Consider the following 16,894-nt stretch of genomic DNA (forward strand, 5'->3'; position numbering starts at 1 on the left):
AAGTGACACACTAATGAACAGAATAACAACTATGACTGCTTGAGATGCCATCTTTGTTGTGATAGATGCAAAGGTCAAAGAAATAAAAGTATGATATATTCGTCTAATGTAACCAGCATTTAGTAATGTGGTACATGTAATTCTAGAGGTCATCAAGGTCGTTGTCATCATCAGGGATGTTGATGGCCTGTTTTGTCATCCGATTTGACTGCTAGGGGTAGAGTTTCATAGCTTGAAGAAAATCATGAAGGATTACAAAGGCGGAGCATGCGAACAGGAGACCTTTTGGTCCATAATTAGGTCGTATGCAAAAAAAATATATAAATGATAAAAAAATATATATAAAATAAAAATTATACTAATATAATAATAAATAATACACAGGTATAGTTAAATAAACAAACAGGTAAATAGTAATAATAAACTGATAAGTAATAAATATGGAAATCAAGCAAATAAGACAAATAATAAAAAATAATCAAATAATATAAAATAAATGGCAGTCATTACAGCACCTTGCTTAAATGTTTATCTAAACGAATCTTAAAGCTTCGAACTGAACTACATCTCAGTTCCTTGGCACTGTTTTAAAAATATGTAGCTTGGTGACATCACTTGGAGAGGGAGAACACCCGGTACACACCATCAGCACCATTGTCAAACTGACACTGACAGGACTGGAGAGAAGACAATATGGCATCTCGTACCTATTGTCACAACTCCACTCAGTAGTGTATTTGCTTAAAACATTTTTTTCTTATTGATCTCCACCAAGAAAAGCATATACTACATTGATGTATTACAAGTTACAAAAGTGAATATTTAATTTTCTATTGTTATATAGTTGAGTAGTTCTAGAAAAAAAGTAGAAATCTTTATTTGCTTGATAATTATACTTATTTTATGGCCACTAGCTAGTGCACACCATATGGAATCATTGAGTGACATACATTGGGCCCACTGGATATAGAAACAATGATAATGGGGATGGCAGGATTTGGTTAAGTCCTGCAGGGTTCTGGCATCTTTTAAAATGATCACAGCACCCCTGGTAAAGACAATCCAGTTCTATTCCAGTATCACACATATGCGTTTTACACAAAAAAAATTCCCATTTAAATGATTTTTTCTATCGGATGATTATGTTAGGTTAGGCTAGAATATATTAGGTTAGGAGCTATTGGGTATTGTAGATTTCATGTTATATATCCATGTTTGCATGATTCTGGAACTTATCCTTTTCTTTTGGCATCTGAAAGATCTATTTCTCCTATAGAATGGTTATGTTAGGTTAGGAGTTACTGAAAAACAAGTTTCATGTCAAATATCCGTGTTTGTGCGACTCTGGAATCTATTCCTTTTTACAATTTTTCAGCTTGAATGTTGAATTGCAATTTTCTCAAAATCCAATCACTTTTTTCATCTTAAAGACTTAAAAGAAACCTATTCTGCATATCTTTATTGTATACCACACTCCTGGAGAGTAACAGTATAGTTTTGTTATAAAACCATAAACACCACATTCATTCTATATATGATATACAAATTCATTAGAGATTACAAATTATATTCTATATCTGGTAATCGTTTTATGACCGAGTATTCAACCAAATGTCATGATTGATTAAAAATTGGTATAAACACGAATAGGCTGTGAACTTGCCTCATTCCTCTGCTTCCTCTATGGTTTTTCCGACATGCCTCGTAGTTGCCTTAAAATAAAGACAAATTGAAAGGCTTAAAATAAATTGGATACTATGTTATTAAAGATAATGATACAATCTCAATGTCATGAAACTGTCACTTGTCAGGAATGAACTGTGGCCAGACCATTGTCTTGCAATGTGGTGAATACAACGTATTACTGTCAGGCCCTACATGTAACACAACCTTCAGACTACCTTGCAATGCCAATGGGTCAGTAACTCAAGTAATTGCCAAATGGCCAACTTCATGAAGCTTTGTTTTTAAAGCTATGCCTATGTCTAATCTTTTCTGAAGGCCAAGGTAGTGCATTTACATGTACCATGTGTAATGTATATCAAAAACCTACCCCTGCATGCAACAACCTCTCTCCCACGTAAGGACAGAGTCCACTTGGCCAGACTGCGATGCGGTCACCACCCAGCACTTCTAAGCTACCAGAAGAGGCTGGACGACCGTGTTGTGAGCAGCTGCCCAGGATGTAACACTTCACCCCATACCATACAACACATAATGGAAGACTGCATTATACACAATCATGCACGCAAACAACACAACATACACTCTATAAAGGATTTGTGGGAAAACCCAGTTTCGGCTGTGGCCTTCCTTGGGGAGACGGGACTGCTCGGACAGACAGTCTAGGGAACGACAACAACAACAAACAACAAGTGTACAACATGAGGAACACAACTGAATCTATTCAACTCACATGCTTGATGAATAACCCTTACTTCACACGTTTCCCATCCTTGTAACGGATCTGCCTGTTCTCGTACTGCCGCCCTGCGCAATTTCGATTCTCTACGTTTGCTCGGCCAGTAACAATATGACTTTTTCTCCTTTGCAAAGATCAATTTTGTTGGGACCATGTCTACATTAACCTCATCCACAAATACCACTACAGAATACATTTTATCTTCACCTACAATACAGAAAGGTACCCGCTGTCAGATTACTTGCAACTATCAATAAACATGGAAATTTGACAACTTCACCTTCCATGTATAGCACCAAAACCGAGAACTAATGGATGAGGACTAAGAAGTTTCATTCTTGTTCAAGTGACTCCAAGCAATTTATCATATACAGCAACATTCAAAGGCATTGTGATGATCTAGGCCTATATCACATGGCTCCTACAAAATTTTAGTTAGCAACAAGAGTCCAACCCTGCAATTTAGGTTGTGAAAATTAACCCAAGTGTCCATATCACCACAGACAGTAGTGAAGACAAAAATGACAGACAATGGTGAAAAAATGACCAGATGGCATGTCTGGAGATACTGAGAGCTGAAACTACTAACTTCCATTACACGTAAACACACAATTTTTACATGCACCTACTCTAACCAACATACTTAATATAGGCCTATATTGGGAGAGGGATAAAAATATGTAAGTGCTCTTCAGATTCATCAAAGATACATGTACATCATATACCGGGCACATACATGTACTGACACTATTGTTCACAAAATGCATTTTTTATAAACGGGCATGCATGCTCTGATATCACATTGACGTTTACCAATAACATGAATAATAGACGAGAATTTTGCCCATCCAGGTAAAAGAAGTTTTAAAATTTAAAGATATCCATCCATAAACATGTAACCTTAAATTAAATGGAGTGCAAAAATGGGATGCAAACCCATTCATCATGTGGGGGAAAAAAAAAAAAATCTTAGCTGTGACATCCCTGAACAGGTACAGTGCCAAGCTCACGAGACAATTTGGAAACCCCCATATATTCCTAAATCCTGCAAATTCAGTGGATAGGTAAAAAAAAGCTATTTTCTTGGTGAGCTTGTTTACAATAAGGTGCAAGATTCATTCTGAAGGATATTCTTAACAACTGCGACACTGTTTCCAACCTTGATGCAGTTGCTACCCTGGTATGTTGAAATCAATCCTAGGTTGCTGCCTAGACTCGCATGTACTTCTTTGTAATGAACACTGCAACAAAAACCAGCTGGAATAGGTCCTGCAAAAAGCTTTTTTTCTCTTTTACCAGTAACAGCTGCCTGTTCTTCCTTGGGTGAATTGCAGAACATGCTGTACTCAGAAAGGCTTCGAATAACCTGCTGAAGAGGGAACTTGGGTTTTCGAACCAACTTCTTCAACTTCTGAGGGAAGTGTTCATGTGGGAAGGCTGAGACATTATTTAAAATGCCAAACAACCTGACATCTTCATGCACATTATGGACAATTTGATCCTTACCATACATGTCTGAAAAATTTTGTACAAACAATAGACTGAGCTCAAGGGCATAATTAGAGTACTGCAATGAAAGTGAAGGACTCAACATAATGTAGATAGCAACAGAAAGCAAAAGGAAGTTTTTGTACATCTCATCAGGTAGCTCGTCAGCTAAAACAACAGGCTCCGTACAAAGTAAGAACTGACGAAATTCAGTAGCTTTCCAACAATCCTTCTCCTGAATTGGTCTGGGTTTCTTGGCAAACTCTCTAGGAACATAGTTCCCCATATTGCATGACAAGTCTGACAAAACTGCAGCAGTCCTTGAACCTAACCTAACACTTAGAGGACTTTTGAACCAAAGATTAAGCAGTCATCTAGTGACACCAAGGCACACAAGGTGGAAATTCAGAGAGGTCTACAAGGGGTGATAGGCCAAGTTGATGCTCTTCATCTGTTTGATGGGCAAATTCATAGTCAGTCCTGTGGGGAGCATCTAGTACCGGAAATGTCATCATCTTCAACCAGACACCGACTTGTTTGCATCTTTGATAGCAGCCACTATAACCAGAATGCCCCTTACAGTTCTTAACAAAGGCTTGGGCTGGTGCATCACAAATGAATGCTGAAATATGAACTGGTATGACTACCATCAAATGTAACACCTTCACGTTGGACAAGTTTCATATCTTCAATGAACGGTTTCAAGAATGCAGACGGAGGATCATTTGGCTTAGAAGAACCATAAAACAACCCTACAATAAATGGGTCTTTGTGAACTGGATGCTCTAGCATGCCTAAAATAGGCCAGAACTGATCAGGTGAACTCTTCCATATTGGCAACCCATCAATGTTAACCTGAAGTGATAAAGTTTGAGCTGCCAATGATGGATACATTTTCAATCATGAAATTATTCCTGGTTCCAAACCAAAATGATAGTATGACCCACCAGCAACCTCTCTCATACCTGTTACTGTCTCAGTGTGCATTAATGTTCTTGGGTCTTTGGGAAGGTCAGGATGACTTTTCCATAATATGCCAAGAAGGGAATACAGGGCAATGTGTGAAATTTTAAATTTACGGACCCAGGCCATTCTGCCAAATTTTCACGGATACATTCAGTTTCTCCCACTTCGTCCTCCGAGTCAGATGAAGAATAAAAAATTTCATCTGAAAAATTAACAAACTTCCTGCATAACCATTGTCAAGGTCACCCATATCACCAACCGAATAGCCAACTGCATTCTCATATGTCGAAATGTAATCATGCAAGGAACCAGTCGTGCCAGTACTTCCACTATTGTACGTCATGGCTGTTTAAATGATCAAAACCTTCTTGAACAAAACAAAGTGAATGATCATCAGCAATGTTCTCGCAGCTGTCCAGACTATATTCAGATACAGCAGGCATGGTAAAAGCTAAAGGCATTTCACTTCCATCATTATTTTTACAGCTATAATCAGCAATTTCCAGAAGATGCCGTGAAACCCCAGCTAAAATCATTCCTTCTACGATGAGTCCAATACTCAATAATAGGACACAGGTTTGAACTCAGCCATTTTCAATTTAAAAACTGGCTCTAATTCCAAATGCAAACCAATAAAATAGTTATGTACGTATGCCAACAAAATATTAAATATATAAAAACCCAAGCCTTGGCATGCTAGATTTAGGCCTAGCACCTATACTGCAAACACCATTGATCCAATCTCGCTGTCTTTAAGTTTAAAGCAGAGATGCCTAATCTCAGTGACTAGCCCAAAATAGCTTGAAATCAAGTGGATGGATGGATGGATGGATGGATGGATGGATGGATGGATGGATGGATGGATGGGGGCTTTCTTCTGTACCACACAGCAGTCAGCATTAATCAGGGTGACCTAGGCCTAGGCTACATGCATCCCTACATAAACATGTTAAAACTAGAACGCTAGACCCTAGGCCTAGGCTACCTACATGCATCCCTACATAAACATGTTAAAACTAGAACGCTAGACCTAAATAGTTGTTTACGTTGTGTGAATGTACTCAGTACTCTCCAACAGCAATCATAGCAGTGTGACTAATCATTCGGCCTACATAACCTTGCATGCCTACACTCGCGCTGAGCAAGCATTACCAAGTCTCGTTGCACGCATGGAAGACACAGGCTTCGATCATGAAGGTATAAACAGGACTAATTCAAATCAGAGCATAGCCTATAGTAAATTACGATGAATCGTCAAAAGGATGATCCCAAGAACCATAGTGACTAAAAAGGCAAGACGTCCATTACTTTACCAGAGAAAACTTACAGAATTTGACGTGCTGAAGCAGTTCACTCTCACGGAATGTTCCAAAAATGGCGCACTGGCGAACTGTGGTTTGGTGGCGCGATTCGAACAGTTTAACAAATTACATGATTTCGCGTAGGTTTGAAATCAAATGTCAACATGAAGGTATTTCAAAATATGAAAAAATCCCTGTGACTAAACAACTGTAGGACTAGAGGTGGAAAATACGTAGCATGCTTTACCACATTCGGAAACTGTCAGATTTGATCGGCACCCTCCGCGTCGTCATCAGGATCCCCGCGATCGCCTGCATGATGACATATTGATGATAGGGATCGAGGTCTAGCTTTAGTTAGGCCTATTTTGAGCGGAATAATTACATTATTTTTACAGTTGATACTACTTACAACCATGTGCCCAGTTGAAATACAGACTACTGGTAGGAATATGTTTCTATTTCAAGACGATAGAGGAACAGGTATAATCGATAAATATGAAAATAGTAGTTTTCAAACTCTGAATAACTTAGACAAATGTATCATTAGGAACATTAAAAAACCTGGAGTTTCTCTTTCCGGTCCGCTCATGTGCGATATTTTTAATATTGACAACTACTTACTGGACGGTGGTGTCGATCTTCGCATACGGCTAGATTTAGCACCAATTGATTTTATAGTAAAGTGTCCTGATGACAAAAAAAAAAATGAATTAAATATTGAAAGATGTAAATTAATACTCGTAGTACCAAAAATCTACCCGTGCAAAGAAGCAATATCTGCTTTGAATACATCATTAATTAAGGGATGGTTCAATCATTGACTATGTCTACCTAAAACCACATGCCAAAACATATATACTCTCACAAGGACAAAATAGTATTATGATGGATTATATATTTTTCAATATCATTCCTAATTTAGTGTAAAAAGTGCAGGTTGACATGAAGGCCTCGCGCGAATCACCTTGTAACACACGACGACGCTTGTTACAACGAAGGTCGAACCCTCATTGCGTTTGATTTAGAGCCTGAACCTACAAAAGATGGTGTCAATCCCAATTTGAACGGTAATTTAAAAATTCGTATTACCTTTGATAAACCAGTGTCGGGTAATTATATAGTTTGCGTATTTGGCGAATGCAACAGCGTGCTACAATTCGATAGCGACAGGAACGTAGTATTGGAAAGTAGAGGGTAATAATAATGAATGGAGAACAAGTTGACAAAATTGTACGAATCACGTAAAAGAGATATTTCCTCAAGACTGCGATATGCAGGTGTATTACCCGTGGAAGATGTACACCATGTACTTTCATCCAATCGGACAAATATCTACTTCATACTTGATGTGTTACCTTGTGAAATAGAAATGGGACATTGGATTGTTGTATGTTTAATAAAAAAATAAATATATGTTTTCGATTTATTTAACGCAAACCTCAAAAATTATGGATTACATTTAAATTATACAAATAAAAAATAATTGTACTTATAGATTACAAAACGGAAATAACTTAGTTTGCGGATATTACTGTTTGGTTTATAAAACATTAAGTCGAAAACGGATTAAATGTGCAATATTATTGAATTCACGCACATTTTCACGAAGGCACGTTTTAAACAACGATAAAAAAGTGACTACATTTGTTTATCGACACTTTGGTAATTATTTCCCTCGATGTACATTTATTTACTTTGCCCCTCAAATGATAATTAATGATAGACGTATAGCGCCCTATGACACAATCATGTAGTAATCACGTCGTGTGGTGCGCTCTGGCGAATAGAGAAGAAAGCGCAAATAATAACCTTCTTCCCTCCAAGAAAAGGAGAGGGTCGTGAGCTTTCATTAGGCTTACTATACTCCTTTCACTCGAATTCCTTCACTCTGATATGTTATACAAGACTGGTTCTACTTGGGTCTTTACATACGGAATCTCCAGCTCTACTTCAGTCTTGACGACATGCAAGATCTCCGAGAGCGAATGTTATGGACAAATACACACCTCGGAAGACTTGTACGACATCCCTAGAACCGAGAGATGATGTGCAAACATGAGTCATTTGTAGCTTCCTGATTTCGCTCGCGTTCAGTATACTATTAAAAAAATGCGACCTATGTGTTGTAATCAGTACTATTACTTAACGTTTTACTTCCAGTTGTAAACGAAATGATAAAAAGAACGGGGGACAAACTGAAGGCATGGACGAAAATATACAGGAAGGACATCGTGTTCACACTAACAACATTACAGTGGGAAGTCATGGAAGAAATACGAGCAGCTATCACAAAATCAAGTTGACGACATCGAGAAAAATGTAAGGAGGAGACTATCGAAGAAGAGCCTTCCTTTAGAATAGACGATATCGGCACACTACTGATCCTAAGTAGGCTCAATACAAGACTGAAGCGTAGCCAATGTGATTTCTCAAAAGCCCATGTTCACAATGAGTTCAAGGTGAAGAAAATCAATCCAGGAGAAATGGAAGAGGAAGACGATAATGATATCATATAGTTAGGTTATCGCTACCAACAAATGTTGTGTAGCATGACTTATTAAAGGCGTTTTTACCAACGCATCAGAATATCAAACGCTAGCTAACGCTTTCAAACATGTTTGCAGTTCTTATCAAACGACTGGGAGAGGCGTTTGAAGATACGGCAGCGAATATGCTCGGAATAGCTAACACGCACTCTGATTGGCTGGAAGGTATTGCCATTCCTATCACATTAAATAATTACAATTCTGAGGCCCTAAGGATTATGATAATTGTTTTATATGAAAAGAAGATCAAAGTAGTAACTTGTTCCTGGCATTAGAATTCCAAAGAATTGTCCATAAGACTTGAAATAAATGGTTGTGTTGTCTTGTGATACCTCAAGACAGTTCAGACATATGTCTAGTAAGGGACGTCCGTGTCAGTTCATGTGGTTGTGACTTCGTCTTCCAGTTATGTGAACTTGGTGTAGTTTATGCTATATATCCGTATAATACTTGCTGAAAAATAAGAATTAAAGGATTACCTTATTGCTGTATGCTATTGACATCCGTATTAAAGCAAATATATCGGAGAAATTATATTTGTTTTGAAATGCTGCTCAGATAACACGAACATTGCGCACAACATGGACGCTGTGCTTCTGTAATGTTCAGATCATTCCAACCACATAAGCCCCAAAATTTCCACCAACATGGAGCGAGAACTGTAAGTAATGAATGAAAAGTATTTTGTTATAGTGTAACGGTTTCCATTGCATCTTTTGTATTACTGGACACTGCCTACATCACCTGTAATGGGTAAAAAATAATGAAAACGTGAGATATGATATTTGAATACTCAAGAAGGGGTCTCCCTGTCGACCAAAGTCGACCAACGCCGACCAAAACCACACAATAACGGTTTTTGCTCAAATGCATAATCTATATATAAAAAATAGCGTATGGTTGCACTATTTGACCTATTTTCGTTGAAATGTGTGATTTCCAAGTAAAATGATTAAAGAAAAGTTACGTTTTTATCCTCTGCAAAATTACCAACCGCCGACCAAAAGCCGTCATTTTGTTTGGGTTTGGTCGGCGGTTGGTAATTTTACAGAGGATAAAAACGGAACTTCTCTTTGATCATTTTACATGTGGAAATCACACATTTTAAAGAAAATAGGTCAAATAATGCAACCATATGCTAATTTTTATATAAAATTATACATTTGAGCATAAACCAACATTGGTTTTGGTCGGCTTTGGTCGACTTTGGTCGGCGGTTGGTAATTTTGCAGAGGATAAAAACGTAACTTCTCTTTGATAATTTTACATGGAAATCACACATTTTAAAGAAAATAGGTCACATAATGCAACCATATGCTATATGCATTTGAGCAAAAGCCGTCATTGTTTGGGTTTGGTCGACATTAGTGAGACCGCTCAAGAAGTATTTGGAACCGTTACTTAACGTAGGTAATTCAACAGACTGTAATTACATTTTATATTGCACATTACAGATACTCATGTGATTTATGTGACAAGAGGTTCCTGAGCAAGAGAGCAGCAGATATGTGCTACAATTACCATGTCGACTGCTGCCTCAAGCCTCAGGCAGGACCATCTTACGGTAAGTTTCATTAATATTATTATTATAATTATTATTGTTTTCATGTATGGATGGTGAAATAAGGTATGAACAATCTAAACATTCCTTGGTGTCCATCTTGAATATACATGTACAGTATTTTCTTTTTGAAATGAGCACCAATATATTTGCAGAAATGGTTGGAGCCTCTGGTAGTATGGAGGGCAGCAGTGACTTATGTACACTTGATGTGGCACTACCAGTACCTGCTGTTGACTGTGGTACGTACTTACAGAAAAATCACATCCACAACATTGAACCTTCGTGGAATGTGAATACGGTAGTTCAGTGTTTTAAATAGAGCCTTGCCTAGAATTATCTCCTTATATTATTACAGTAAATAGTTTCAGCCTTTTCAAGGACCTTAATTTGTAGGGCTGTACATTGTACATACCATCATAAATACATTATGATAAACCATTTTATGTTATTATATACTTAGTAATTTTATCCTTGACAATGCCCAAAGTACATACATGTTTCAAAGCACATGCAGTTTATATTGTTGGTATTATTTTGAATTTTTTTTTATACATAGCACCAATATCACATTCATAACCAGTTCATCTTTCCAAATCAATTACTGTCTCTGCCATGTTACTATACTCACCAGAATATTGGAGAACTTTCTGTACCTTTTTTTTTCTTGTTCCTACATAAGTACTTTGTTCCCCTTCAGAGGATGAAGAAGTGGACAACCCAGAACCATGTGAATCACTCGCAGAGGAGGGTGTCCAAAAACAGAGTAAGTAAATTAGTGGTATTGGTTGGACACTTATACTGAAATATTACAATACAAAATAATCATGTATGCCAGGGCATACATCAGTACTGTAATTCTTTGGATGAAACTCTATGTAAACAGTCCCACAGATTGTTTCTTCCAAACAGTAAAGCTTGACCATTGGGTAGCCTCTAATTTTTGTATGTTTAGGCCCTTGTGGCATGACTATGTCAGTCTTTAGTATTGTGTTGTGCTTCTAAATATACATGTAGATCACACATGTATTTTTTCTTCACTGTTTCTTATATCCTGTATAATTTTGCACTTGAAATGATATGACTTCCTTACTATAATGAGTGCCTAATTTTTCAGGGAAGGGAGGGAAGGTGAAGGAACTGTGGAATTATGAGGCTACAGAAGCACTCCTGCAACTTGTCAAGGCAAACTACACGCGCCTAAATGACAAGAAAACAACAAAGGCCGTTGTGTGGAAGGACATCACCAGAGTGTTGCTGGAATTGGTAAGTTATTATGTAGGCCATGTGAGTTCATTTATTGATATTCACCATAATAATCTGTTAGTAACCACAATTCATTACAGCTGGAGTATCACATTTAATATATATTTTTTCCTTCAGGGACTAGCAGGCATCCAACTGCATCATCACATTGAGGTATTAGTTAAATGAAAACTGTTATGCTGTATGCATGTCTATTATGTAAGCAGTGCACGTAATATGTTCCTGTCTGGATGTTGCCTAAAAACAATGATGCTTTTCTGTATGTGGCATATGCTGTGTGTCAGGTCCTTAGCCTCTCAGTGTTACCTGCCTTTGATATTGGGAAGCTGGTTGCCAACTGCTTGATTCGTACATGATTTTGTACATGCATGTATGAATATTAAAGGTCAGATATCAACAGATATACCATTCGCTAAAAATCATCGTATTGCTCGAAAAAGTACTTTTTAAAAGCGTACAAATAAAGTTTTTACCTATTACAGAAGAATTTATTCAGAAAATTCAATTTTAATTGCGCCTCGCATACCACTTTTCCGAAGTCTAGATAATCAGAATAACAATATTGTTTGTTTGGCAACTGTGACGTCACGAATGCGGAATTCCCCGAACCTTTCCCGAAGCGCACGGGCGGAATGTTTCGAATAGCAGACGACGCAATGAAATGAAGACAAAACTGTTTTTTGCCAAATTTGATAAGATGTAGATGGTGGAATTATGGAAGTCTTGATATCTGAATCTTGATATCTTAAAGGTCAGATATCAAGACTTCCACAATTTTTTGTATTTACAGTTTAATGTACATAAAAAAACATACTGACAGTATTCTATATAATTCCACCATCTACATCTTATCAAATGTGGCAAAAAACAGTTTTGTCTTCATTTCATTGCGTCATCTGCTATTCAAAACATTCCGCCCGTGTGCTTCGGGGAATTCCACGTTCGTGACGTCACAGTTGCCAAACAAACAATATTGTTATTCTGATTATCTAGACTTCGGAAAAGTGGTATGCGAGGCGCAATTAAAAGTGAATTTTCTGAATAAATTCTTCTGTAATAGGTAAAAACTTTATTTGTATGCTTTTAAAAAGTACTTTTCCGATGATTTTTAGTGAATGGTATATCTGTTGATATCTGACCTTTAATAGCTTTTTAAGTGACAGCATGGGTATGGTAACTGAATTCTGTATCATAATTTTGTTGCTTCATCATTACTTCATTCCATTTTCCTCCTCAAGGTTAAGGTACCATCGTCATGAAGCATCACACTAATTCACAGTGTGATCTGCATTCCAAGACTGTAGTGCCCCTGCTCTATGTCTGTGTTTTGTATGCTATGAACCTAAAAAATTTCTTCACATATTTTTGGTTTAAAAATGGTTAACCAGACCATTACTTTGTGCTTCCCAATTAATGACCTCTCTCTGTCATCCTGTCTGGATGTTGCCTACCACCTTTTCTGTATGTGGCATATGCTATGTGTCAGGTCCTTAGCCTCTCAGTGTTACCTGCCTTTGATATTGGGAAGCTGGTTGCCAACTGCTTGATTCGTACATGATTTTGTACATGCACGTATGAATATTAATAGCTTTTTAAGTGACAGCATGGGTATGGTAACTGGATTCTGTATTATAATGTTAGTGCTTCATCATTACTTCATTCCATTTTCCTCCTCAAGGTTAAGGTACCATCGTCATGAAGCATCACACTGTAATTCACAGTGTGATCTGCATTCCAAGACTGTAGTGCCCCTGCTCTATGTCTGTGTTTTTTATGCTATGAACCTAAAAAATTTCTTCACATATTTTTGGTTTAAAAATGGTTAACCAGACCATTACTTTATGTGCTTCCCAATTAATGACCTCTCTCTGTCAAATGTGTGTTTAGGAATCCATATGATGAAAAGATGCAAGTATCAATTAATATTGAAAAATATTAATTCCACTTTGACTTTTCCCCCAAATTAGATCCCAGGCCTGCAACTGAGACAAGTTGTGGCTAAGTGGCGATACCTCAAATCAACATTCCATCATTATGAGGACTACAAGAAGGCAAGTGGGAGGGGAAAGAAGACTGAGCCACGATATTACAATCTCCTGTCCTCAATTCTGAAGAATCGTCCCCTGTCCCGGCCAGATCTGTATGTGTTGGAGGGCACAGAAGTGGGTACTAGGAGTGTGGCAGAAATTGAGGTTGACAACCCTGTGGAAGAAGACCCAGCCACACAAGCCTCACTACTAGACCCTCAGCATGGTGAAGCCTCGCAACGTGCCCCAACTCCTCCTCAAGCATCACCACCAGATCCTCAGCCTGCTCATGCCTCACAAGCCCCACAGCCTGCTCCAGCCACACGTGAGGAGCCACCTGCAGCCCGAGGGAATGTCCCACCCCCACCCCCAAGAAGAACAAGAAGCAGAAGCTTAAGACCCTCTGCAGACAGAAAGGAACTGTTATTGTGCGTGAAAGAGATGAAAAATACACTGAAAACATGTAGTGATGAACAAGAAAACAGTATGGCAGAAGTAAAAGAACTTCTGTCTTCCGTTGTGCAATGTGATAGAGAACGCCACGAAATGGATAGAGAACGCCACGAAATGGACATGGAATTAAAGAGGGAGAGGTTAAATATCCTAAGATTAAAAAGAATTGAATTAGAGCGCAGACAAAACAATAATTGATTTTATAATAAAATATAATACCAAATGACTATAACACAATGTTTTGACTGAAGTCCATCTTTTTATTACTTTTTATAAACATCTTTTTATTACTTTCAAATTTTTCTGTCATACTCCTACCCCATTTCACATCTGCCCTCCTCTTTGCCTCCTTTACCTTTTGCTTTACTTCTCTTTTCTTTTCTTTGTACGTCTCATATGACTCCCCCGTCCTCTTTTGTAACCAATCTGTGAATGCTCGCTTCTTCTCTTCAACCTTCTTTGTTTCCTCATCCCACCATTCACTACCCTTTCTTCTATTTCCCCCTGTCCTTCTTGTTCCACACACCATCCTTGCACACTTTAAGACTCCGAGTCAAAACACTTTTACAAATTTTGGGAGGCACAATCAATAAAAACCATGTACATATATATGTGAATTTTGTATATTTTTGTAACATAAACATATAAAGAAATGTAAAAAACAATATAGGCTAATTATTGAAACCCTAAACAGTCGTACTCCAGGTTGCTTTTACTTTTTCCTGTCACTCACTGTAGCATTGCCACTATTGCCTGCCTTTTTAGCACACCAGCCTGGTCTCGTGGCATGGCAGACAACAATGAAGAACTGAAATACTCAACAGCGTCATCCACCAGCCCTTCCCTCTCGAGGATGTTAATTTCATCAGGCTGAGTTATTGATATGTTGTGAAGAACACAGCATGCTTTTATTATTTTAGGTATCCGAAGAATATCGGCATCTACATGCTTCAATCGTCGAAACCTACCTTTTAAGAAACCAAAAGCATTTTCAATTGTAACTCTTGCTTTGGAGAGTTTAGTATTAAAGAGAATTTGTGCTTGCGATAAGTTTCCAGAGTTCTTAAATGGTACCATTACATGCTTTTGGACTCCAAAGGCAGAGTCTCCTACAATATGATATTGTGGTGATGGGAAATAATTTAGGTCACCGTTTTGGATTTTCTTATAAAGTGAAGTTGACTTTAGCACTCGGCTGTCATGTGCAGATCCCGGGAAGCCCACTTGAATGTAGGAAAAACTTTTATTAGGCAAGCAAACTGCAAGTAAAATGACACTGTGTTTTTGTGTTCTATCAACATAATCGGCCTGCGTGGGTGCTGGAGCTTTGATGTTAATGTGGCATCCATCCAGAGCCCCTACCACACCGGGAATTCCTCCCATTTCTTGGAATTCATGTGCAATTTCAGAAATTTTAGGAGGAGTTGGCCACAAAAAGATATCCTTTCCTGCATTGCAAATGACATCAATCAGTCTCTGGACACAGTCAAAGACTGTACGTTGCGACACACCAAACATCTCTGAGATTTCCCTGTAGGTACTCTGCGTTCCTAAATACCAGAGTGTAACGTACAAAGCTTTTCTTGGACCCAAATAAAGGCTGGATCCTGAAGGGTTCAGACCGTATGCTTCATGTATGAAGTCCAAGATGAGGTCAAAAGATGTCCTTGTGAGGCGAAGGTTCCGGAAGAAGTCCATCTCGCTCATGTTGTCCAGGATGTCTGCCAGACCCTCCTGTTTTGGATGGTGTTCCCTACAATACAAATGCGAACCAAATTAGTATACTGTACAATTGACCTTAGTAGAAGAATGAGGTTATGCTGAATTTTACAATTAGTATTGGTCGACAATAACCCAGGCAGTACCATTGACTCCCTTAGGAGTCATGTTTTGAAATATTCTATAAATTATCTACATGATCATTTTCACTTTAAATTGTCTTAAGATACAGATATCAGTAGATACTACTTGTCTATGTAGCAAAATGATGAATTTCTAAAATTTCATGACTTCAGCGATTTTGTGTAATTCACCCTTACACACTATTTCATTTTTAGAAAATAGTAAATGTCACCTTACACATTCATTACCCTCTAAATTAAAAATAACATATATTCCCCTTCAAAAAAAACTTGTGTTTAATTGTTTTCTTAAAAACTGATTTTATTCAAATTATTTTTTCTTAGTGACTCCCGATGGAGTCAATGGGACTTAGGGGTATAGATGTATACAATATATTGTTGATTATTGACATAAAGAAATAAAAGCATCAACAATAACAACATAATCTGAATATCAATAAGGGAAATTAGAATTTCACCTTTGCTCTACTGTATGTAGATTGGGTGCACACACACACACACACACACACCAAAACACTCGTGTGCACACACACACACATCTTACACATATATACAAAACAAACACATTCATATACATATACTAATACATAACATGCAGACATAATTGAGATTGGTTTCACGCACGCGCATGAGTACACACATACACACACACACATATACTCACATGCGGCGACATTGTGGTCCCCCAGTACCAAAAAGAATATAAAGAAAATAGAAAGAATCCAAAGAGCAGCTACAAAAATGGCACCTGCACTTGCAAACCTATCATACATTAAAACATTAAAACTACACCCAAAGACCTTTATTACGCACAGATACTCTCTTCTCTTCCTCCACAACCACCAAATACCAACCTCCGGAAACATATTCATAATCATATCACTCACCGCTCCATTAACACACTGAAAGACAACACACTGCTGCATGCCAGACCCCCTGATATTCACCCTTCTGAATCCTCTCTCCCACGAAAGGACAGAGTCCACTTGGCCAGACTGC

At 37.8% G+C, this 16,894-nt stretch overlaps 2 protein-coding genes across 11 annotated transcripts in view; one reads left to right on the top strand and one right to left on the bottom strand.

Moving 5' to 3' along the window:
* LOC143030876 (uncharacterized) overlaps window positions 1-6,087 on the bottom strand; it is a 49,753-nt gene extending 43,666 nt beyond the window's left edge. For 6 of the 9 annotated variants that reach the window (XM_076194101.1, XM_076194099.1, XM_076194100.1 and 3 more), the window contains exons 1-2: window positions 2,417-3,355; window positions 1,664-1,712 (exon numbers count right to left, since the gene is read on the bottom strand). In XM_076194101.1, coding sequence (XP_076050216.1) covers window positions 1,664-1,712; window positions 2,417-2,618 — 251 coding nt within the window. In that variant the 5' untranslated portion in view covers window positions 2,619-3,355. Of the gene's footprint in view, window positions 1-1,663; window positions 1,713-2,416; window positions 3,356-6,028 lie in introns of those variants that run through there. The other 3 variants (XM_076194105.1, XM_076194097.1, XM_076194102.1) reach the window with 3 other exon arrangements.
* A 2,706-nt stretch (window positions 6,088-8,793) lies between these two features.
* On the top strand, window positions 8,794-14,698 carry LOC143030878 (uncharacterized). Of its 2 annotated transcripts, XM_076194107.1 has the most exons (7): window positions 8,794-9,387; window positions 10,181-10,290; window positions 10,443-10,529; window positions 10,988-11,053; window positions 11,405-11,553; window positions 11,671-11,706; window positions 13,521-14,698. In XM_076194107.1, exons 1-7 carry the CDS (start codon window positions 9,374-9,376, stop codon window positions 14,229-14,231), a joined length of 1,173 nt encoding a protein of 390 aa, XP_076050222.1. In that variant the 5' UTR covers window positions 8,794-9,373; the 3' UTR covers window positions 14,232-14,698. The 2 variants fall into 2 exon arrangements, with proteins under 2 accessions (XP_076050222.1, XP_076050223.1); XM_076194108.1 differs by lacking the exon at window positions 11,671-11,706 and having other exon boundaries at window positions 8,795-9,387.
* The last annotated feature ends 2,196 nt before the right edge of the window (window positions 14,699-16,894 follow it).

Source organism: Oratosquilla oratoria, chromosome 12, assembly GCF_046742065.1.
Source record: "Oratosquilla oratoria isolate Oo_2021 chromosome 12, ASM4674206v1, whole genome shotgun sequence".
NCBI lineage: Eukaryota > Metazoa > Arthropoda > Malacostraca > Stomatopoda > Squillidae > Oratosquilla > Oratosquilla oratoria.

Bases quoted from the DNA above. Each gene is read 5' to 3' on its own strand.
- LOC143030878 (XM_076194107.1), top strand. The intron at 11,054-11,404 runs GTAAGTAAATTA...CTAATTTTTCAG, and splicing joins GGAGGGTGTCCAAAAACAGA to GGAAGGGAGGGAAGGTGAAG. The intron at 11,554-11,670 runs GTAAGTTATTAT...TTTTTCCTTCAG, and splicing joins CCAGAGTGTTGCTGGAATTG to GGACTAGCAGGCATCCAACT.